This window comes from Anas platyrhynchos, chromosome 11 (genome assembly GCF_047663525.1).
Source record: "Anas platyrhynchos isolate ZD024472 breed Pekin duck chromosome 11, IASCAAS_PekinDuck_T2T, whole genome shotgun sequence".
In the NCBI taxonomy this organism is placed as follows: domain Eukaryota; kingdom Metazoa; phylum Chordata; class Aves; order Anseriformes; family Anatidae; genus Anas; species Anas platyrhynchos.
In genome coordinates, this window is record NC_092597.1 from 10,623,129 (window position 1) to 10,646,234 (window position 23,106).

General features: G+C 38.3%; 1 protein-coding gene across 6 annotated transcripts in view; it reads left to right on the top strand.

Annotated features, from left to right (window-relative positions):
* TLN2 (talin 2) overlaps nucleotides 1-23,106 on the top strand; it is a 223,329-nt gene that overhangs the window by 125,033 nt on the left and 75,190 nt on the right. For 5 of the 6 annotated variants that reach the window (XM_038184743.2, XM_038184744.2, XM_027466633.3 and 2 more), the window contains 16 exons: nucleotides 673-816; nucleotides 1,003-1,164; nucleotides 2,249-2,389; nucleotides 3,539-3,720; nucleotides 4,857-4,989; nucleotides 5,932-6,033; nucleotides 6,131-6,301; nucleotides 7,382-7,528; nucleotides 8,297-8,398; nucleotides 9,775-9,894; nucleotides 11,569-11,715; nucleotides 13,063-13,229; nucleotides 14,751-14,934; nucleotides 17,021-17,146; nucleotides 18,373-18,489; nucleotides 20,832-21,017. In XM_038184743.2, the coding sequence (XP_038040671.1) occupies nucleotides 673-816; nucleotides 1,003-1,164; nucleotides 2,249-2,389; nucleotides 3,539-3,720; nucleotides 4,857-4,989; nucleotides 5,932-6,033; nucleotides 6,131-6,301; nucleotides 7,382-7,528; nucleotides 8,297-8,398; nucleotides 9,775-9,894; nucleotides 11,569-11,715; nucleotides 13,063-13,229; nucleotides 14,751-14,934; nucleotides 17,021-17,146; nucleotides 18,373-18,489; nucleotides 20,832-21,017 (2,331 nt within the window). The remainder of the gene's footprint in view (nucleotides 1-672; nucleotides 817-1,002; nucleotides 1,165-2,248; nucleotides 2,390-3,538; nucleotides 3,721-4,856; nucleotides 4,990-5,931; nucleotides 6,034-6,130; nucleotides 6,302-7,381; nucleotides 7,529-8,296; nucleotides 8,399-9,774; nucleotides 9,895-11,568; nucleotides 11,716-13,062; nucleotides 13,230-14,750; nucleotides 14,935-17,020; nucleotides 17,147-18,372; nucleotides 18,490-20,831; nucleotides 21,018-23,106) is intronic. The other variant, XM_072043211.1, reaches the window with a different exon arrangement.

Below are 23,106 nucleotides of genomic sequence, written 5' to 3' on the forward strand. Positions count from 1 at the left end.
GTGGAAGATTATGCTTTGCATCTGGAAACTGCTTTTTGAGTTCCCCAGTACACAATCTCATTCTGAACTTAATCTTTTCCAAATCTAACCCTGGGTTGCCTTACCAGCATGTGGAGCTGACAAATACTGTATCTGTAACGGAAATTCATCAAGCAGACTTCCAACGCTGTTTTGCCAGTCCAGACAAAAGGTCTTTGTTCAGAGGCCTGAAACAATCTTATATTGAGGAAGAAAGAAAATAAGTTTGGCCAGAAGACATCTTGAGCTGCAGTGAGACCATGACCTGCAGATATGATGGTCTCCCTGCAGCTCAGGATGCTCACCTGCAGATGTGATGGTCAGTAGTAGTAGTCGATTTGCTGAGGTGATCTGATGTCAGTAAGGAGGAGTTGGGAGAGGCGTTTGTTTGCTTTACAGGAAGACTAGTTGCCTAAGCAAACGGGATGATTTTGTTTTGCCTAATTAAATTTCAGAAGTGCAATGGCTGAGGTGTCTTGGTTTCAGAGGTTTATGGAGATGTATTACTAACAATAATGTTACTAGTACTTCACAGTATGATTTCTAGATGATTACTGACTACCAAGTGCAATGACATTTGTCAAGCTTATCAGAAAAGAACAAGGTGGATTTAGCATTGTTTCATCATTTTTGTCTTCCTTTCTCCATTTCTAGGCTGCTTACTTGGTTGGCATTTCAGATCCCAACAGTCAGGCAGGTCAGCAGGGTCTTGTTGACCCAATTCAGTTTGCCAGAGCCAATCAAGCAATCCAGATGGCTTGCCAGAACTTGGTTGATCCAGCAAGCAGCCCATCACAGGTAACTGAAGGATTGCATTGAGCCTAGCATTGCTAGGACATATGACTTCAATTTGTTTGTGACCAAGCAAAGGAGTTCTGTTTTAAAACTGTTGCCTGGCTTTGACCACAACTTTGCAGAACTAGAATGTAGTAACTGTCCTGGTGCTCTGACAGTCTCCTTATTTTGTGCTGTCTGTTTTTACAGGTATTGTCAGCTGCCACAATTGTGGCTAAACATACTTCTGCTCTGTGCAATGCCTGTCGCATCGCTTCATCAAAGACAGCAAATCCTGTTGCCAAGAGACACTTTGTGCAGTCTGCCAAGGAAGTTGCAAACAGCACAGCTAACCTGGTTAAGACAATAAAGGTACACGTGCTGCTTAATCATGCTGCATTTTTCCCCCTGAATCAGAACAGCTGTATCACTTCAACTTCTGTGATATGTATGTTTTAAGAAATTATTAATTATATTTTTGAAGGTCTGGCCTGCAAAATATGACCAGTGGTATAACTGTGCCGTAGTCAAAATAGATAGATCTAGACGATGTTAATGTTAGAAAAGGCGGCTGGCCCATTCATTATGAGATGTGGTGCCTATGTATTGATATGCCGAATGAGCTTGCACCATCAGAATAGTTTGGGAACAAGTGAATGTGAAGGTTTTTTATGGTGTTAAATTAGTCAATATCCAGAGCTATTTGGAGGTCTTTGACAGCTGTATCATTAATTAAACAAAAAGTAAAATAATAGTAGTACTTGGAACCGAACAGAAGCAGTTAATATTGCTCCCATTTAAAAGTCTTCTGTTAATGGTAATAATGTGTTTTGCAGATAGTTGCCTGTGTTTTAGCAGGGAGTAGCTTTACTTCTTATAAGCAAAAATAATAGTTGTTATGGCATAGAGGACTAATGAATTTTAGTCCTTCTTCTGGAAGCCATTAGCTGATACACTACTGAAATTCTTTTTAAAATAGCTATCCTCTTAAGACTGGAAAGTTACACAGAAGGTCCTTCATTTTGAAATATTTCTGTGCGATTATGAAAGAGGTTAGTTCGTGTGAAAATGAGAGCAATAAATTCATAGTTTATTTTAAAAAAGAAAAGCTGTATGAGTACTAACTTGTTAGCCATTTCTACCTGTTGGATCAGGAGATGTACTGAGACATGATTTATGAGAGTCATCTGACTGCAATGATTTAAACCATTTATTCAGTCTTGTGAAGTAAAGCAGCTGTGTCAAGTTTAGGGTCAATAATCAGCTAAGTTTGAAAAAAAAAAAAAAAAAAAGTTTAAAGAATCACATTCTTTGCCTCGGTGTTGTTTCTGGAAGAAGTTTCAATTTTCAGATGACACAAACACAACAGTTTAAACCTATGAGGAATTAAACCATCTTCATTGAATTTCACAAGGAAACCCTTTCACATAGAGCTCAATTGTGATTTAATTTTCAGGCCCTGGATGGTGATTTCTCTGAAGAGAATCGCAACAAGTGCAGAATTGCTACTGCACCTTTGATAGAAGCTGTGGAAAATCTGACTGCGTTTGCTTCAAATCCAGAATTTGTCAGCATACCAGCACAGATCAGCACGGAGGTAGGCAGGATTTCGCACTTCAGTCCTGAAAAAGTTGAAAACGTTGAATTAATCCTCTGGTGGGAGACATGAAGCGGGTGTAGAGACTTGGCCATGGAATGTGGCTGTGCTCCTGAGTGTTCATAAGACATTCTGCAGTCTTTTACTTATCCTCTGATCTTGACTTTTCCACCAGTGAGATAAAACTAGTTATGCTCCAGCAAGCACTGGCCATCTGTTAGTAAAGTTATACAGTACAAGTGACTTGCTTATCTTGTTAGCTGGATTCTTGCATGTGATAAAGTGATAAATGTCCCTTTTCCCCTCAAGAACAGCTTTAACACACAGAGTCTAATTAGTCCTGAAAAGGACTGAATGGATGTCACTGTGCTTTCTCCCTTCCAAACATGATGCAGAGTTACAATGACAAGAAGCAATTTCTTCGCAAAGAATAACTTTTCACAGGTCATCTGTATTTTTCCCCAGAGTTTTGTCGTCAATCCCTGTAACTACAACAGATTATTATTTAAAGTAACTAATACAAGTCTTTAAGGGGGGAAAAAATCCTTCTAGCTTCATAAAAGCTTAGAAGTGTAGAGGTCAATATTGTTACTGCCTTTACAACTGCTTCTTCCTGCTTTTGGCAACCTCAGTTCTAGCTGGCAATATTAGATGATGCAGTAACTGTTGCATCTTCAAAATTGTGGGGCTGTAACTGAAATCTAAGCCTGCCTCCCAGGTCTGTGGTCCTTGGGTTTACCAGCTTACTGGAGTTAAAACAGATATGAAAATGATGATCCAGTAAGCATTGTAGTCAGAGTAATTCCTTTGAAAAGAGCATACTTGCTTGGATCTTACACTTTTTGTGACAAAAGCTTTGTTAAATATCTCTAGTTTACAAGTGTCTCTGTTTTGTCCTGTTTATCAGCCAGATGGTGCCTTTACAAACTTAAACACTGTTTTCTGAAATATATTACAGAGAAAACAATTTGACAGCAGTGACTTTACTACAATTTGCATATTGCTTACTAGTAAATATTGTAGTACTATACAAGAAACAATAATGCCATTTCACTGCTTTTAATTAAACCTATTTTTAGCAGCAGAATGCGTGTACAAACTCAAATTAGCAATATAAATGTTCTTTATCTTGCACTTTTCTGACCACAGGGATCAAGGGCACAGGAGCCAATTCTAATTTCTGCTAAAACGATGTTGGAGAGCTCATCTTTATTGATCAAGACTGCTCGTTCTTTAGCTATCAATCCAAAAGACCCCCCTACATGGTCTGTACTAGCTGGTCATTCCCATACTGTCTCAGATTCTATTAAGAGTCTTATCACTTCTATCAGGTATGTCTTCTGTAGTAAGTACATTTGTTTCCATATCTGTGCTAATTCTGCTGTTCCAATAAAGGGAAAATAAACTAACACTGTACAGCCCATGGTGTCATGGTATTCTTCACTAATGTAAATTACTTGTTCTCTGATGCATGAGATCTCTAGTCATGCTGGCTGTTTAATCCTAACTGATGACTGCAGCACTGTGCAGCACGGGGTTGATTTTTTGTTTCTACTCTGTTGTCCTTCTCCAGTTTCAGCTCTGATTCAGTGTAAATCAGATGTAAGAGGAAATGCTGTGGAGTAACAAATTTAGCTAGTATTATTTCCATCCAGACTGCTTACCTACACGGGCTGTGTGGAAAACTGTAGTTTTTGTGGGCAGGTCAGATAGTAAATAAATTCTCTTCTATCTGTTCTTTACTATATTCTTTTTGGTTTATTTGTAAGAATGTCATTGCCAAGTGTGAACATTTTTTAATATTTTCACTAAACCTCTCTATCCATTTATTGCAGACAAATTTTGAACTCATTAGGAGTGTACTCTGTCCTCAACCTCTCAATATCAATGAAGTCTAAATTGTATGAACGTAGTGCACTAGGGAGTGTTACAGTTGTGTGATTTTCTGGTAATGATTATACTGATATAGCAAACTGTTCATCAGGACAAAGTACTTCAAAACTATTTTTCGTTAAGAGATACTTGGGACTGACTTTAAAAGATAATGACCAAGGAATTATTTTCTGAGATAGTTGCACTGTGCAGAAATTGTAATATTTTTTCCATTTGCCTGTTTTCAAGTGTCTGTTGCATTTTCATGTTGACCTGATTGGGCTAATCCTCTGATCATAGTGAGGAGGTTGTGGTTTCCCTTCTCTTCTGAGGCAACTCATTTATTTCTCTGTAATGGGGAATATTTCCTTCCATGCTCCCTTTTGTCTCCAGCCCTTGTACTAATTTTTGCAAAGTGTTTGGAGTACTTGGTACATAAATCAAATTTTGTCACTACCACAAAGCTCACTTAGGCCCTTGTTGTCCTCCTCCCCTGTGCTTTATGTATCATCAGTTAATGAAGTTTGCTGGTGTGCATTCAGGGTAGAGCCTGCCTCCTTCCCATCATGCTCAAATTACTATTGCTGTCTTTCAGGGATAAGGCCCCAGGCCAGCGCGAATGTGATTACTCTATTGATGGGATCAACAGGTGCATCAGAGACATTGAGCAGGCCTCACTTGCAGCTGTCAGCCAGAGTCTGGCCACCAGAGATGACATATCAGTGGAGGTAAGGGAGATGGCACAGTAACAGAGGAGCTCTGAGCAGCCTCACTCACACTGCTGCTTTCCTTTGCATTTGAACGTGTAAAGCTGAGCACTCAGCACAATCTATGCCTGAGGGAAGAATTTTTCTTAGCAGAATCTTTCTAGGTAAAATCACTTGATAGCTGAAGTGCTTTGCTTCTGGGAAGGTAACAGAATCATCAGTACTGGTCAAAGTAGTTATTTTTAAGAACCACCTGTGTCTTGTTTTGGTTTCCTTTGGTGACATGACTGCTAGTTAATGTTTCTGTGGCTTCTGGCGTCTGACACAAAACTTTGAAAGCAAGTGTTTGTCTTAGGGAGCCGACTAGTACTTGCTTAGAATTCTGTTCCACAGAGTGTATTCGGGGGTCAGTCCACATCTCTGAGATGTCATCTTTGTCTTTCACTACTGATGAATTTCCGCTGTTGGTTTCAAAGTCTACAGCAGAGTTCTTGTGCTGTATTGTTTGCTTTGAAAAATATATCTATGTTTAAATGGGAGCTCCTGCTGTTTTTTCCTGATTTCTGCAGAAGTATTAATCCTTTGCAGGACAAGCAATAGGTGTTTTATTGGTTTGCTTTTATTGCTTGTTTGGGGGTGGGGGGTGTCACATTGCAATGATAAAATGGCAGCTATTTTGCTACTATCAGCTGGAGTAGGAGACAGCCATCATTCCCTTCCCTCCCTAGACCTGCCATAGCAATCTAAAGAGCAGCAGAGCCTATCTGTGTTTTCATATTTTGAAGGATAAAGGAGAAGAAATGATCGTGGAAATCAAATGGACAGCGTGGATTTTTGTGTTGTGGTGTAGTTGGTCATTTAACAGTTGGAAATATTTAAGTTGGTCAGTCTGATTGTTATGGTACAGTATGACTTGATAAGTGAACAGCTGTAACAGTAACTGACAACTTCTCTTTTTATTAGGCTCTACAGGAGCAGCTAACATCAGTAGTTCAGGAAATTGGCCACCTAATTGATCCCATAGCTACTGCAGCACGGGGAGAAGCAGCTCAGCTTGGGCACAAGGTACAGTCCTACATTTTATAAATGTATGGTAGTTAAAGAGTACCATTCTTCATCTTAGTTCTGAAATGGAGTTAAAAGATTATTTTGGCTTTCCTAGGTTACACAGCTGGCAAGTTACTTCGAACCCCTGGTTTTAGCTGCAGTTGGTGTGGCATCCAAAACTCTAGATCATCAGCAACAGATGACAGTGTTGGACCAGAGCAAGACACTTGCAGAGTCTGCCTTACAGATGTTGTACGCAGCTAAAGAAGGAGGAGGAAATCCCAAGGTATAGTCACTGTGTGTAACAAGCAAATCACGAGAGGAGGAAGGGTGAAATGAATGCTGCAGTGATGTAGCCAAAGAAGTGTGCGTGACAAGGTGAAATTGTCAATAAGTTGGTTCTGTAATACTTGTAAGGAGACGTAGGCTGTGGTACAGTCATTGATGGTAGGGATGTTAAAAACGGGGTTTGGAATACATTTGGACAGAGATGGGATAAATGGGAAGATCTGCCCACCAAGTGCTTTGATGCAAGTGTGCACCTGCTCACTAAGGGTCAAGCACAGTGTGCCCTGTGTCTTGAGGCACTTGTGCACCTGCTCAGTAAGGGGTGGGCACAGCACATCTACTGTATTAGGGGTGTGCGCAGCAGGCCAGTGTCCTTGAGATGGGTGTGTGCACCTACTCTGTAAGGGGCATGTGAAGAGTGTCCAGTGTCTTTAGGCATACATGTGCCTGAATTGTAAGGGCCACATATGCCTGCTTTATTGGGGGCAGACAGTGGGCATGCTGCACCCACCCCTTCCGAAATGGGTGCAGCCCATGACTCCAGGACAACGGGTGCATTGCACATGCCTCTGTTAGAGTGGGTGCAGCACACCACCTCCAGGGCACTGTGTATGCCCCTAATAGAGTGGGTGTGCACACTGTGCCTCAAGAGACTGGGTGCCCTGCGCATGCCTCTAATACAACAGGCTCAGCAGGTGCATCCAAGATACTGTGAGCACTGCATGCATTTCCTGATAGAGCAGCCACAAGCAGTGTGCCTTATGATACTAATAAACTATACACGCCTTACATACTTACAAATTAGGTGTAGTGTGTGCTTCCAAGACATATAGTATGTGCAGCCCACCTTTTATAAAGTGGGCACATTCCCCCAGTAGAGCATGTGTCTCCAAGACACCTGGTGTGATCAGTGCGACTCTTACACAACAGGTTCTACCAACTTATTTTATTAGAGAGTCTTTGTATTAAGATAAGATTTTCACATATTTTAAGTTTTGTTTATTTTTAAATCATACAGGCTTTTGTGTTGTCTTTCTCTTATACAATGTTGATTTTTATCTTGTCCTCTTTGTTTCAGGCATCACATACACATGATGCAATCACTGAGGCAGCTCAGCTGATGAAAGAGGCTGTGGATGATATCATGGTTACCTTAAATGAAGCTGCTAGTGAAGTAGGCATGGTTGGAGGCATGGTAGACTCAATAGCAGAGGCAATGAGCAAGGTGAGGAGAGAAGTGAAGAGCACCCTTTTTTCCTGGCACTTAAAGCAGATCCGCAATGTAGGATTTTGGAGAAGTTACTGCTAATTCATCTCAGTGTTATGTGGTAACTGATATGCAACAACAGACAGTGGTTGTTTGACTTCACAATACGTGCTATTTTTCAAACTGAGATGTGGGATGGTGTTGACGTTACTGAACTAGGTAGTAATTGATGACTAGAATTATTTTGTAATGCTTTTGTCTAGCACCATGCTGATAGTGGGGAAAAAAAACATCATAAATATAGGTCAGCTGTATTTCTGGTGTCTTGCTGTCTTTTGAAAGGTGTCATGTGTTACATTGCAATTGTAACATGTAAATAAGCTGAACCAAAAAAATGAGCTTTTTATTTTAATTATTTTTTTTTTTTGGTCTAAAGGAGTGCAGAGCTGGGAATCTAAAGTAATTTTTTCTCATGAATAAATCTAGCCTTTACACATTCATTTCTGCATTAGTGGAGAACAACAAAAATTGGTATGAACTTGCATGGAAAGTTGGCCTTCCACCTGAAAACGCCTTTAACCAGGCTTTATTTCATTTTCACAAAATACGATGAAACATTTTTTGAATTTCCATGTATATATATATATCCCTGGTGCATTGTCTTTATTTGCAGATTTGGAAGGAGTGAGATTATTAAAAATACATAGATAATTTCAATATTATGTGGGAAGTTGCTATCTGTTATGAGGTTTTTACTTTTTCCATAACTTTCCCACATTCCTGCAGCTGGATGAAGGCACACCTGCGGATCCCAAGGGAACATTTGTTGATTATCAGACCACTGTGGTGAAATACTCTAAAGCCATTGCTGTTACAGCACAGGAAATGGTAAGAATTTTGGCTAGACCTCAGTAAAAACTCTTTTGTGTACCGTAAGCATCACGTAACTCTTTACGTACTGTTGAGTAACTCCGTGTAATGCTGTTTTCCAATAATCTTGCCTATTTAACAGTAATTCTATAAAAGAAGCTATGATTTTGTTAAATCCACTTGCGTACCTTACTGGTGTGCTGATAAGGTTGCTCTTTAGAAGAGGACTGTTGGGTCTCTGTATTGTGTTGCAGCTGTTGTACAAAGATATTTCTATTTAGTTTGTTTTCTATTAGAAATACAGGGGAAATATTTTTATATTATTTTTAGTCAGTCTGCTTATTTGTTACTGAAATAATGCCCTAGGTTTATTGATGACTGCAGGTTGCCCTTTCACAGTGTGTGCCGTAATTTAACTTAGCCCCTGAAATAACATCAGTTTTTTCAGATCACTGTAATACTTATGAATGCAGTTCAAGATGTTAAATTGTTTTTTTCATTTATTTGTGAGATTTATCTGCGTTTAAAAACAGAACAAAAGAAACTTTATTTGAAACTGTTTGTTTCACTATACTGTTTATGATAAAGTGTTTTAAGTTTTGAAGAATACCTAGTTTATTTTTAAGAGAGATGGCGGATTATTTGTGTATGTTTGATGCAAGAATTTCCTGTGGAGATGATTTTTAAGAAATTGTTTAGTTTTGCAGTCCAGAAATGTTGATATTACTGCTATGACATGACAGCATATTTGTTAACAGTAGAAATTTGTCTAAAACAAGTTTTGCCCCAAGGATGGAATTTCATGGCTTTTGCTAACATAAGTTGGAGAAAGAAGAAATAGTTTTATTATAAGGTAGGTTTTTTCTAGAGAGATGCTCCGTCTTTTATACTGATGCTGTACCACGGCATTCTGCATATGTGGCTATTTCTTTGTACTCTTTCTCCTATCTTAGACACGTTTGCATTGATCCTGGGACTTTCTCCATTTTTATGCTCCTATGCCACACGGGCTGAGGCTGATATAGGCTACTTCACTTTTGCCAACATAAGGTGGCTCTGAAAGGCAAAACCCACATCACTATTCAGTGTGAATAACTGTGTAGCTGGCCTATTGCCCTGCTATGCCAAGGGGTGAATTACCAGATCTAACGGCTGCTCTTTGATTACTCCGGATGTTCTGCGAGTGCCTGGTTACTGTGACTCTAATAAAGCATGCTCGCTTGGGTTTCCTCACAGAATTATTGCTGGAAGACAACTCCCTTATACTTCAAGCATTTTTCCCTGTTTCACCAGTGTGGCCAAACAAAGGAGTGTGCTTCTAAACTGGAGTGTATTAACAAATTATTCTCATGCCTGTCATTTTTCTTTCTCTCTTGCTTGTGTTCTTTTTTCAGATGACTAAGTCGGTTACTAACCCCGAAGAGTTGGGAGGACTTGCATCACAAATGACCAATGACTATGGGCATTTGGCTCTCCAGGGCCGAATGGCTGCAGCTACAGCTGAACCAGAGGAGGTCTGCAGCTTTTAGACCTCTTTATTCTGTGCACACGGTGGCGTCAAATGGGTATTCTTTTACTGTAGGGAATAAGTTTTCTATTAGTAGAGCTATGAATCAGCAGATTTTTAACAAGCATTAGGGATTATGCAAAAGGAATAATACTTCAGTTTGTTGTAAGAAAGTGGTGTAAGATCAAAGAATAGAAATCTTCAGTGAAAACCTCTATCCAGCTTCAAAAATCAACAGCTTGTGATGATAGTTAACAATCCTGTAGATCAGGTCAGAATCCTCCAAATCATTTGAGGATATCACTTACAGACAACTTGCAAACACGGAGAAAACTCTTATTTACTATACAGTTTTTCTTTATCTCATAGGATCTGATGAATTTCAAATATGTTTATCTATCTTGCCTGTAAGAGATTTCAAAAATAATTTCCTGTTATACTTGGGGGGGGAAAAAAAAAGTACTTCCTGTACTTATTTACAAGTATAGCTTCCTGACAGCAGGATGTGGGCACAGTGGGAGCACAGTTGTATTTTACTGCCAGGCATCTTTCGTACCTTAGAATCAGAAAACAGTGTTGGAGGAATGGCTTCCTTACATGGTATTAAGCTCCTCATGCTTACTATTTGCCTCAATTGGATTAACCAGTGTAGTAGGTACTGCGTATTCCATGAGCAAAAATAATTTTTTCTCTTCTTTTCATTGAATTCCTCTGGTTATGGAGCATAGAAGCACTTGGTTGAGATGGGGTAAGAGGGTATCTTAGCATCATGAGATTTATCAGGTTATCTAGATAAAAGATCTCCACAGAGATTTTGACTTTGTAATTAGGTTTCATCACGGATAGACTACTTGAGTGCTTCATGATCAGTGGCTAAATGAAAAGCAATGTCTTGCGTTCAGCTTTATATTTTTAAATTGAATGACCATTGCACGTTACTTTTTGCCTGAAGTAGAAATAATTTAATTTGTGATACTAATGGCTGTGAGTCCTGCTTACATATTAATCCAAATACAAAATTATATGCCTCAGTACATGCAGGTAGTAGAATTAGCACACATTTCCAGTCAGGGACACACCTTATGCTATATAATTATTAATAAATCAGAAGTAGCTCAGTTTTCAATATCGCATATGGAAGTAGTTACTTCTGGAGAGATAAGAATCTGTGCAAGATTCAAAAACAAATGAAAAAAGTCCTGTATTCTTCAACCCAATTTCAACAGTGTAGAGCAAATGTTTACTTTTTACCCATCATAAATATGTTTAAGACAGCTCCTGCTGGCAGCAATTTCTTTTTGCTTTTTGATTCTGGGTGATTAAATAGCATTATTCAAATTCATGCAGCCTTTTTGGTGAAGTTTTGTGTGCTTGAGTTAAATACTCTTGGCTTGGATAAATGCCTTATGCTAACCAATTTAGACTTACGGATGTGTTCTCTGTCCCAGGGTCTGGTTCACTAGCCCTCCAGTTTTATTAGTAAGACTTTTTTAGGGGCTATGTGAGTAGATGACAATAAATCAGTCCAATCTCTGCCAAAAATATAGTGATGGGCAGAAGTTTGATAATAAGGAATCACCAGAATGAACATGTTTCCATTTGTGTTGACACAGTGTACCAGCATGACATTTACTTACTTTGCTCTTGCTCCCTTCTACCCTGTACCTCCTTTATCATGTAGATAGGGTTCCAGATCAAGACTCGGGTGCAAGAACTTGGTCATGGCTGTATTTTTCTTGTGCAAAAAGCTGGTGCTCTCCAGATTTGCCCTACAGACAGTTACACCAAAAGGGAGCTGATAGAATGTGCTCGTGCTGTGACTGAAAAGGTAAGGCATCCATCTGTATTGCCCCACAGAGTTTGTCTACTAGACTTCACCAGGGAGTAATTCAGTCAAATTGTGTGTATATTCAGGAAATATTTTTTTTTAACTTCCCATTATACTATGATATTGACTGAATTACTGGAGGTTCTTACTTTTCTTCTTTTCTTTCAAGTGTTCGGTACAGTTCATGTACTAGATAAGTCTCAGTCCTGTTTCTCACTTATAATAAAACATTATTCTCATACCAGAGGGAGTGTGGTCCAAATCTGGTCCCCAAGACATGAGATGCCACTTGTCTTACAAGATACTTGCCTGGAAACAGTAGGTCCGTATAGGTGGCAACAGTTGTTATGGTGAGGTTGATTGAGGATGTGTTCTTTGTTCATCAGTGTTCTCTAGTTTTAAAACTGGGCTGTTCTCATGCACTTAGCATTTTCAGCCTGCCTGTGTTCTCTTGGTCTTTGGAAATACTTGCTGCACATGCCTTGCATATAGCTTGCACATGTAGGTTGCAGTTGTTTGGACTGAAGTATCGTTTGGATGTAGATGTTTGTTACCAAATGGTGATTGTTTTCAAGTGACTGAACTGGAGTGGCAGTGATGTCTTAGCACTGTAGGACTGCACTGTGACTACAGTACAAGACATGGAGCCATTATTGTCTTCACAGTTTTTCTGCCAAGTGTTTATTTACCAAAAAGGGATAGGAGAGATCTCAGCTCAGCAGCAGTTGTGTAACATCAGCCAGCAGAAATTCACCTCCTTTACTATTGTCTGTATGACAACATTGAATCGCAATGAGAATTTTTTATCCTCGTGATCATATTACCAAGCAGTGCCAGAGATGGAAGTGACCCTGAAGTAAATGTAGCCAGGCCCTTTATTGGCAGTACAAAGTATTGCAAGATAATTGGAATTCTTATTTATTGTGGTGGGGCAGCTTTTCTTTTCTTTTAGATAATAAGGAAGATGACTGCTTATAGTATTGATAGCCAAATGCCATTGTTTATACGCAAAGCAGATGTAGATAAGACCTTCATGATCTGCTCATTTATTGCTTATTATGCCTGATCAAGAGACAGCCTGTCTTAGCATGAATGACAAAGGCTAGTAACAGGCTTCCTATGGTGGAAAACATAACCTATGTGACTAATGCACACATAAAGCAAGAAAGGAAAAGGAAAGTTTGGTTAAAGTTCACAAAATAACTGTGCAGGATCAGTTTCAAATGTTGATTGCAGTCATTTTAAAGAGCAAAATTAACTCCTATCAGACAAAAAGGGTTGTTAACTCCTACCAGACAAAAAAGGTTCGTTTCATTGACCACCTTGTTCCTTTATTGTCATTTCCAGGTCTCCTTAGTTTTGTCTGCCCTTCAAGCAGGAAACAAAGGCACACAAGCCTGTATTACTGCAGCCAGTGCTGTGTCTGGGATAATTGCAGATCTAGACACGACTATCATGTTTGCTACTGCTGGAACCCTTAATGCTGAAAACAACGAATCATTTGCAGACCACAGGTCAGTGTAACTGAAAAAGACAGAAGAGTGCAAGCACAGGGGAACAATGGAACTGGCAGAAGCAAAAGGCACGTGCAGATAAATTTTCTACCTTTCTAGATTCCCAGGATTGCAGTCAAATGAAGCAGCGGAGTGAGAAGAGTAATAGGAAAATAAGGTTATGGGTAGAGGACAGCAAACCTCACTTCGGTTATTTCTGTGAGGACAGTATTTTTAACAGCTGGAGAACATCTGCCAAGAGCAAGCAGCAGTTAAACAAATGGCACAGCTATGCCACGTTTTCTCCTTTGGGAGAGAAGCCAGTTTTTCCTTCTAGTAGCATCTGGGATATAACAGTCTTAGTGTTTTTCAACACATTAAGAGATTTATGCCATCTGACTGACTACCTTTGCAGTAAAACTCAGAGCTTCACAGACACAATACTGAATTTTTGCTTAGCAACCTAGCTGGCCAACACAGCAGTTGGATAGCCTTCATTTATTTCTCAACTTGTTACCAGCTGCTCAAGAAAGAGGCAAGATGTAATGGTGTGTAAGTTGTTGCTGTTCAACAGAGTGAAAGTTGGTGTTTGTTGTCTTTAACTTCACCAGGCTAATATTTTCTTTGTTGCTTTATGGGTAGATATCAAAGACTGGCCTCAAACAGTTTTCCCCTTAAAGCGATGAATTATAAGGATATTTGTTAATTTACTTACAGTAATCTAAACTAAGGCTAAATGGTTGTATTATACCAGTCTTTTAGTTTCTTAATGTGCGTTACTTCTGGTGCAGATATTGGAACTTAAAGCTTACCTGAAGCACAACCCTAGAATGAGAGTCTTTCCTTTTGTTACACTGAGTGAGTTAGAAAATAAGTTGTTGGTTTTTCCTGTGGGTGCCAATAATTTCCAGGCAGACATTTTATATGGCTACAATTATAGTTCTCTGTTAACTTGTGCCATTTGTGAAGTGTATACTCAAAATGGTTTCTTTTTTTTTTTTTTTTTTAATCTGAATGTTGGTGTGGGTATGCCTGATGTGCCAAAACCTAGGTTGTGGTGAAGGGGAGCCCTGATAAGGTCACATTGTTTTTTCTTTTAGCCAGACTTGCTGCTGCCTCCCTCTGTCAAAATGATTGTTTTCGTTTCCCTATGGTATGCTGGTTAAGGTGGAAGTTTGACACGTGTTAGTTTGTTCACAGTATGGCTTGATTTTCCTCAGTGTTAAAATGCAATGTTTTGTTCCAGGATTTCCCTATCTCATTTCTTTTCAAGACAGGGTAACTTCAGTGAACTGAATTGTATAAGTTATATATATGGCAGCATTATATTTATATTATATAAATATAATTTTAATTTTCTTGTTATTTTATTTGTTTTTAAATTGCAGCCTGGCTTGTGATACATGGTCATGACTGGTATGATGACTTATATCAGCTCTTTTTTGAAGATGTTAGTCAGCAATTGAAAATCACGTTTTTTTCCTCTTCTCCTTTTTACTCACTTCCCTGCTTTTTTTTTTGTTTGTTTTTTTTTTCCTTCAGGGAAAATATTCTGAAAACAGCAAAAGCCCTAGTTGAAGATACAAAATTGTTGGTTTCTGGTGCTGCCTCAAGTCAGGACAAATTGGCTCAAGCAGCTCAGTCATCAGCTAACACCATCACTCAGCTTGCAGAGGTTGTAAAATTGGGAGCAGCTAGCTTGGGATCAGATGATCCTGAAACGCAGGTGAGATGTCTTAAGGTTTTTCTGGTACTGTGAAATAGACCAAAGGGGTTTACAGAAGTTGAAAAAGAGACTAAAGGAATTTTTTGTTTGGTAAGACCTTATAGGCCTTATATTTTAAAGCAAGACAGTAGGATTTATCACTCTGGGGACTCTTTTGGGTCAGACATTGCTCATTTTTAAAAATACAATCATGAGTCTAGAACACTGAGTGGAAATAGGCAAGTCTTTATAGAAGACTTTTGGTTTTATTTCACAGGTGTGTTACGGCTTGGATGCTTTTGGCAAAGTATTGTTTTTGCTAAGTTATGATGGGACTCCTGAGTTATCACTTTGTTGTAAATACATTGCATCACTTAAAGCTATTTATTGAGCTGAGCTAGGCACTGTGTTACTTGCATAGGCTAAATTCTCAGCATTCTATAGCTATATCTGAATTTTTCAATTTAATGCAGCCACTTAAGCTTTCAGTGTAGGTTATCTCAAATATTTCTTAAGTTGTTTCTTGGAATCTTGGTGAAATGGAGGTTGACAAGTGTTGCAGATGTGCCTGTGGTGGCCAATTGGTTTGAAAAAGTCTGCTTGTTTGCTTAGGGTTCTGAAAGGGATGTGTGTTCTGCTTTTGCATGATTTCCGTGATGGAGTAAACTTCTAAGATGTTCCTCTCTGGAAAAAAAACTGTTGGAAATATTTTCCTGTTTTTAACATTTCCTTAACTAGTAACATATCTGCAAATTTAAAAGATTTATCATTGGTTTACTCTCTATGTAAAATGAGAATGTAGTATCTAGAATAAAAGCTATTGTACAAAAGTAGGTATTTGAGGGAGCAAATTTACATTGCCAGTTGAAAATTTTAAGTGCATCATTTGTCCTAAATGGAAAATTTCTAATAGCTTTATCACACAATACCATCACAGCATTTTTCTGTGTAAGCAAAACTGACTTTAACTGATGTGATAAGAGATTCAAATGTCTTACAGTGGCAAGGATTTCACCTCTATAAAAGTTACGGTAAACTAAAAACAGGCATAAAAGATCATAGAATCATTTAGGTTGGAAACGACCTCTAAGATTATCTGGTACTACCTGTAACCTAGTATGGCCAAGCCCACCATTAAACCTTGTCACTAAGCTCAACATCTACATGTTGCATTTCAGATGCTGGGCACACTAGCATTTATAGAATCGCAGCTTTGGAAGGAAGCTGCTGTTACATAATGCTATAGAAATGCAGTTATTGAGAACTGACTGTACCTTTTTTTTTTTTCGCCTGAGCTTTATTTTTCTTGCATGTGTTAATATTTTTTCTTAAGATAAACAAATGCTCTGAAACCTAGGAAAAACACCTAGCACGTTTTCTGTAAGTGGAAAGCACAGGAGAGAAGGCTTTGGAGAAGTTATTTCAATAGTACCTTATAGTATCTAGCAAGGCTTTAGTGTCTGTATATTGTCTATATATAACTTCTTGTAGTGTCTGTATATTGTCTGGGAGTTCTCTACTTGAGCTTGGTTTTAGGAAGCAGTATCTCGAGATTTGACTTTTCCTGACCTTAATGGACAGCTAAGTTATATGCCACTTAATTCTGTAAGGCCACTTAAGGAGACTCAACATCCTTTTCCCAAAAGTAATGTCTCCCTCTAATATCCAGCTGAAGCAAGTACACTTGCTTTTTTAGTAGCTAATTTCACAGTTGGTATGTAGTGGTAGTTTGTAAGCATATAATCAGTCTGTTTAATTGCTCTCATCTGAAGAACATCAACAAGAACATGGGGAAAAGTAAACCTCTTACAGAAGTTGAAAGGAAAAACAGCCTACTTGAAATCAGTGTTTCAGTTTCTTCACAGGAAATAGTCATTTTGATAAACTGTCTGGTTGTATGAGATACTGTAGCTATAAACACAGTTTTTCCTTTTCTAGAATGTTACATGTTTTATTGGGGTGGAGAGAGGGAGGGTGGTTATATTTGTGTATGTTTGTGTCTTTACCTATCACTACTAGGCTTTGTTTAGCAGTTCTCTAAAACTCATGCTTTCATCCAGGCTGACATTTCTTGGCTGAGACTCATGGCTATTGCACATTCCTATAGGTTGTCCTGATTAATGCTATCAAGGATGTTGCAAAGGCCCTTTCTGATCTCATTGGTGCTACCAAAGGAGCTGCCAGCAAACCAGCAGATGACCCATCCATGTACCAGCTGAAGGGGGCTGCCAAGGTGAAAGCTTATTCTTATTTTTTATCTGAAAGTATCAGGTACAATCATGCTTCCTAGGCAGCTGAAGCTCAGATTTCAGCAGTGTCTGGTTCACTGAGATATCATCTCTTCCTTTGTTTCATTAGCATTCCGGGGTGATACAGGAAAATAGTAAGATACTATTGGGTTTCCCTGAAGCTATCAGTGTTTGTAGGCTGTCCGGTAACTTTTGTGTTTTTGATGGAAGAACTGTAATCTTTCTAAAGACAAACTTGCATCTTTTGCATGTCTGAGGGCAAGTTGTCATCTAATAATGTTATAGACTAAATTGTATCCTATAAAAAAAATGTTACCTACATCCTGGAATCTGAATAATGCTCAAGGTGAGCATGGTATTCTCATTTAGACCTTGCAGGCTGGGGGGGAACGATACCACCAAGAACTCCATAATCCAGTCCTTTTCTCCGAGATGTTTCCAGGAAGTAGTACATAAGAGTCAAAGCTCAAAAGTCATGTAGATTCCACCATATCTATGCTGTATTTGTGCTATATTTTCCTTGCACCTGCAATGTATTATGACAGTGGCTCAGAAAGATCTTTAAACTTTATGTCTACAAAATATTTCTAGATGTGGAGACTTAGGCAGTATTACTTCTGCTATCACATTATGAGAGTGTAATGATAGCTTTTTGTCTACAAGTTCTTACTTGTGTCTCTTCCTTACCTGTAAGACCTGCACCTCTGTTCCTTTCAGAGCAGATGAGAATGGCATACTCTAGAGGCACTACTTTAAAATGACCCATCTAGCCAAGAAAAGTGGTTTCTTGGTGCTTTCTGCTCTGAAGAGCTATCTGTGTTGTAATTCCTAAAGTGTCAACAAGCTGGCCTTTCTGTCTCTTAATTTGCAAGACTTCAAGTGTGACTAGGTATTGTTTGTATGTCAACGCACTGGGGTATAGGAAAAATAATGACAGGTTATGCTGCATTAGAACTGTTAGGTTTGTAATGGGAACAGTAACTGCAGTATCAGTGCAGTAAGTTGTGCTATGCTTCTGCAGCTTACAGGGAACACTTACAAGCTGGAAAACAGGAGAGTTGATATTTGTTCCAGTAACAAATACAGTTCATGAAGGTTTTTAGGCCCTATTAGAAATAATAAGAGTACTTCGATCAATCTAATCATACCATGCTCTGAAAAATGCAAAGGAGGAATCATGCATCTTTCTCTCTACCTCTCTCTTTTTCAGGTGATGGTAACAAATGTCACATCGCTTTTGAAGACAGTTAAAGCAGTAGAAGATGAAGCTACTCGAGGGACAAGAGCTCTTGAGGCCACAATTGAGTATATCAAACAGGAACTCACGGTAAAGAATAGAATAGCCCATATATGACAGCTTCTGTAAATAAACTTGTAACGTCAATCCAGGCAGCCCAGGGACTGCTCAAGCTATACTTTACCTGCCCTGCAATGAGTTAGATGCAATTTGGTTCCCTCCATCTGTTATAAATCATCTTTGAAAGTACAATTGCATACCACTTTAGCCTATGTACTTTCAGATGTTACCGGTCCCCACGGCAGGATTTGAGATGCTACTGTCATGTAAAAATCTGAAAGCAACTGGTTCTTTGTTCTTTAGACACAAAGCGTTCACTGCAGATATTATTTTGAGTCAAATGCTCTTTGCTTTTTTATTGACCCTAGCTTTCAAAATGTCTCTTTACTATCAAAGCTGTATTACAATAATAGTTTAATCTAGTATCTTTTTTCCTTATTATGATATGATATTAGAAACGCTAAATAGCCTGGTATCCAATATTTTGTCTAAGTAGGAATTAACAATAGAATAGAATTTTCTCCCAAATTAGGTGTTAGACTATGACAGTTGTTTTTCTTCCTCTTTAAGATATAATAGTATTACCTACAACTGCACCTTTCAGTTACTCTTTTACTAGTAGACTGGTCAGTGACATTAATCAATACTTGTGTGTTTGTGAAGAAGCCTGTTTTGTTCCCTTTTTGGTTAAAATCCATTTTTGAAAAATATAGGCGTTTTCTTCAAAAAATACTTCATAGTATTTTAATGAATTGTTTGCTGTTTCCCACAGTATTCTGGAGAAACTGGCTGGCTGCTCATTGCATGGGCAGGTCTCTAGGTTGCTGGGTGGATGGCTCGGCTCAAAGAGTCCTAGTGAATAGAGTTAAATCCAGTTGGTGGCTGGTCTCCAGGGGTGTTCCCCGAGGTTCAGTACTGGGGCCAGTTTTGTTTAACATTATTTATCAATAATCCAGATAAGGGACTTGAGTGCACCCTCAGTAAGTCTGCAGACAACACCAAGTTAGGCGAAACAGTCAGTCTGGTTGAAGTTAGGAAGGCTTTGCAGAGGGATCAATGGGACAAGTCCAGTCACGTCACATACACCAAGCACCACACTTGGCTCATAACAACCCCATGCAGTGGTATAAACTTGGGAAGAGTGGCTGGAAAGTTGGAGATGTTCAAGAAACGTGGACATGGCACTAAGGGACGTAGTTTAGTGATGGGACTTGGTAAGGAAGAGGCCTGTGGTGGTGATGTCATTTTTTTTTCATGGGGAGAAAATTGGAGTTTTAGGAGGATGTGGGAAGAAAAGCAGAGTGCTGAGAGGGCACAGAGAGGAATCAAGAATGGCACGTATGTGCTCAGGAAAATGTTTCAAACTTGACCTGGAACTCCAAAGGAATGTTGTTCGCATACTTGATTTTTAACATCAGTTCCATTTCTGGAGAGAGCAAGTTTAAAAAAAACAAAACAAAAAAAAAAAAAAACTGATGAACTAGGAGCATGGGATAAACCAGGCTAATGTTTGTCAAGACATTTGGATTCTGTAACCATCAGCATGCGTAAGATTGAAATACTCCCAAAGCATTGCTTGCACTGTGTGTATCAGAGAAAACTGATTAATTGTACACTTGGAATTGCTACTGCAGAGTAAAAGATTGGCAAGCAAATAGATTAAAGCTTGAGAACAGGAAATATGAGCTAAATCTAAAATAACCCAGCTCTTACCTATCTCTTACAACAGTTAATGTATTCCTCTATCCATAAGTGGTATGTACCGTCAGACAGTTTGAACTGTTTTCAGACAATTCTCCATGGAAAATTATATCTTCAGACTTTTAAGGGACACCAAGTGTAGAGAAAGAGAAAATGGTCTACTTTTTTTTTTTTTTTTTTTAGAATCATTTGAATATTTTGGTGATGTTCTCAGCACCTGCATGGTGCTGGTTTTGGCAGCAAGGACTTGGTAGCCCACAGCCTTTGCGAAGGAAGGATCTCCTCATTTGAGTAGAGCAGCGTAGGCAGCAGTCAGGATGAAAAAATACATGTAACTGAAAGAATATTAATTCTTTTGATATTGTAACACTCTCAACAACTATCTGTAAAACTGTGATCTAGGTACTTAGATGTCAGAGTTGTCCTTTGAGACAAGTGGGTTAAGCTTATCTTGTATCCTTTCTCCAGCTTATTGTTTCTCTCTGTCTTAGGTGAGCGGGCTTATCAGAACCAGACTGATGACCAATGAGAATGATATTGAAGTACTCTGAATATGTTTCTAATTTCCAGCTGTTTGAAGGCTGCTTCCAGTTGTTGTCTCTTTTTCGTGGTATAAATTGTTCTGGTTTGACTTGAAGGGCGTCAGGCTTTCCTTCTGTTTCCACTTACAGGTGTTTCAATCAAATGAGGTTCCAGAAAAGACATCATCACCTGAAGAATCAATCCGGATGACGAAAGGAATCACCATGGCAACAGCCAAAGCTGTTGCAGCTGGGAACTCATGCAGACAGGAGGATGTGATTGCTACAGCAAATCTGAGCCGCAAAGCAGTAGCTGACATGCTAACAGCTTGTAAGGTAAAGATTCACTTCCTTGCCTAAGACTGATTTTTTCCTCTCTCTCTAAATCCCTTGAATGTTATAGATTCTGTTCAGTTTTCTTTTTATTAATGTTTTACTTTTCAGATGAGGAAGTTAATGGTTATAATAATTCTAAGGTAATGTAGTAACATCCCTATCAGAATTTTCAGTGCTAAATAAACAAAAACCCAAACCAACAGTAATGCTCACTATTTTATTTTTGTGAAAATGAAGTTTTAATTGACCTAATTTTCATGTTTAAGGTAGTAATTTAGGTCTATTTTAGTAGTCCTTTTTTCCCTAGCCAAAGGTGTTTGTTTGATCAGGTTTTTTGCTTTACAAAAATGTTTGATATTTGCACTAAAAATATTGATACCCTCTTTTCTAAATTAACTTGAGCTAGACAACTTTTAAAAGCAGATGTACAAAACTTGGGGCAGACATGTGTATGTTGTATAAGTGACTCAAGAATCATTTGTCTCTTTTCTGATGATAAAAAGGATCTAGGCATAAATAAAAATGATGGGATTATAAAGACCATATGAACTAACTCATTCTTGTTGGTCTTTGTATATAAATTGTTTTTATTATGTCTTTACATGCGTGGAAGATGACAGGAAAATGGTGTTCTCTGTGACTTGTGAATTGCATTATTTCGTAGCATTCCTGCCAAAGTCTGTCCCAGATTACTTTTAGCTTAATACTAGCCAAACTGGAGGGATAATTTTTGATTAATGTTAAAAAACAAAGTGGAAGGTCTAATATAGCATAAAGCTGGATTCATACAAACTGTTGAATTAAACTTTTTATTTTGACTTCATTTTCTGAGAGGGTTTTTAGTGTCTGACAGTTCTTAAATACTTTGCATACTTCACATTTTGATTCTACTCTCTCTACTTGCTAATCTCAGAAGCATAAAAAAATGAAACAGGTATAATTTGCACAGGAAAACTAAGCAACCATGATAATTACACAAGAACTATTCCATATCATGTCTTAGGCAGAATCCAGTTAATTGAAACTTCTAGGAGAGGGTAGAACAATTTGTAATTGCACAATGTTATGACAAAAGGCATTAATTCAGATAATTAAGTTCACTAATCATCCTTTGTCATTTGGAATTGGCTAGTGTAGACACATTTTTGTTTGGTTCTCTCTCCAAACAAGCAACAAATTCTCAGGAAGAGTCATCTGTTTCTAAAAATATTATATGCACAGTGCAAAGCTTGGTATGTAGTTTTGAACATTTGCTTTGAAAGTATTTATCTTCTCATGTTCATTTTTGCTCCCAGTTAAATTAATGATTTTGTAGTTTGTAGCTGGTGGCCTACCAGATGAAATTTTCTGCAAATTGAATAATGTACTAAGGAATGCCAGAGAAGTGCTCACGACTTCTCATGGAATTAGCTTCACAAAGCAAGCAATATGCAGAAGGAAAATGTCTGGAAATCATTTTCCTTAGCTGCAATAATACACTGACATGGGGGCCTTCTCAGCCAATTTTGAATTCTTTGAATTAGGCTCCCTAACTTAGTAAGAAAAATTCAAACTAATAACCAACTAGCTGTAGTATAGTTTAGAACAGTTAAGGTAAGGGCTAATAATCTAGTTTTATCTTGTCTAGCTTTCATAAAATCGAGAGAGATTATTGGGAAACAGGAATGAGTCCACAGGAGTGCTTATTTGATGAAAAACCTAAAATGTGGGACAAAATTGTCACGTCATTTAACAAAGCTTTTAAATAAACAGCTTATATCAGACTTGATTTAGAAAATCCCATTTCTAAAATTTTTGCTCAGAGATTTAGATACCTTACGCCATTAATTTTTACAAACTGTACATGGCATTTCCATGATAAGTGATATTCCTTGAGTTTTTAGAGTGGGAACTATGCAGTGATGTTCAACCTATTCTTTCTGATTCTTGAAAAATACTGTTTCCTTTTTCGGAATGATATAGCTCATCTGTAAAATAACCACTGAAAAGTATTTGAGGTTCTTTGGGCTACAACAAACGTGCATGTATGTGAGTTATAGAACCGTAAAACATTGCACAGACTTCACCAGCGTCAGTAATTTAATTTAAT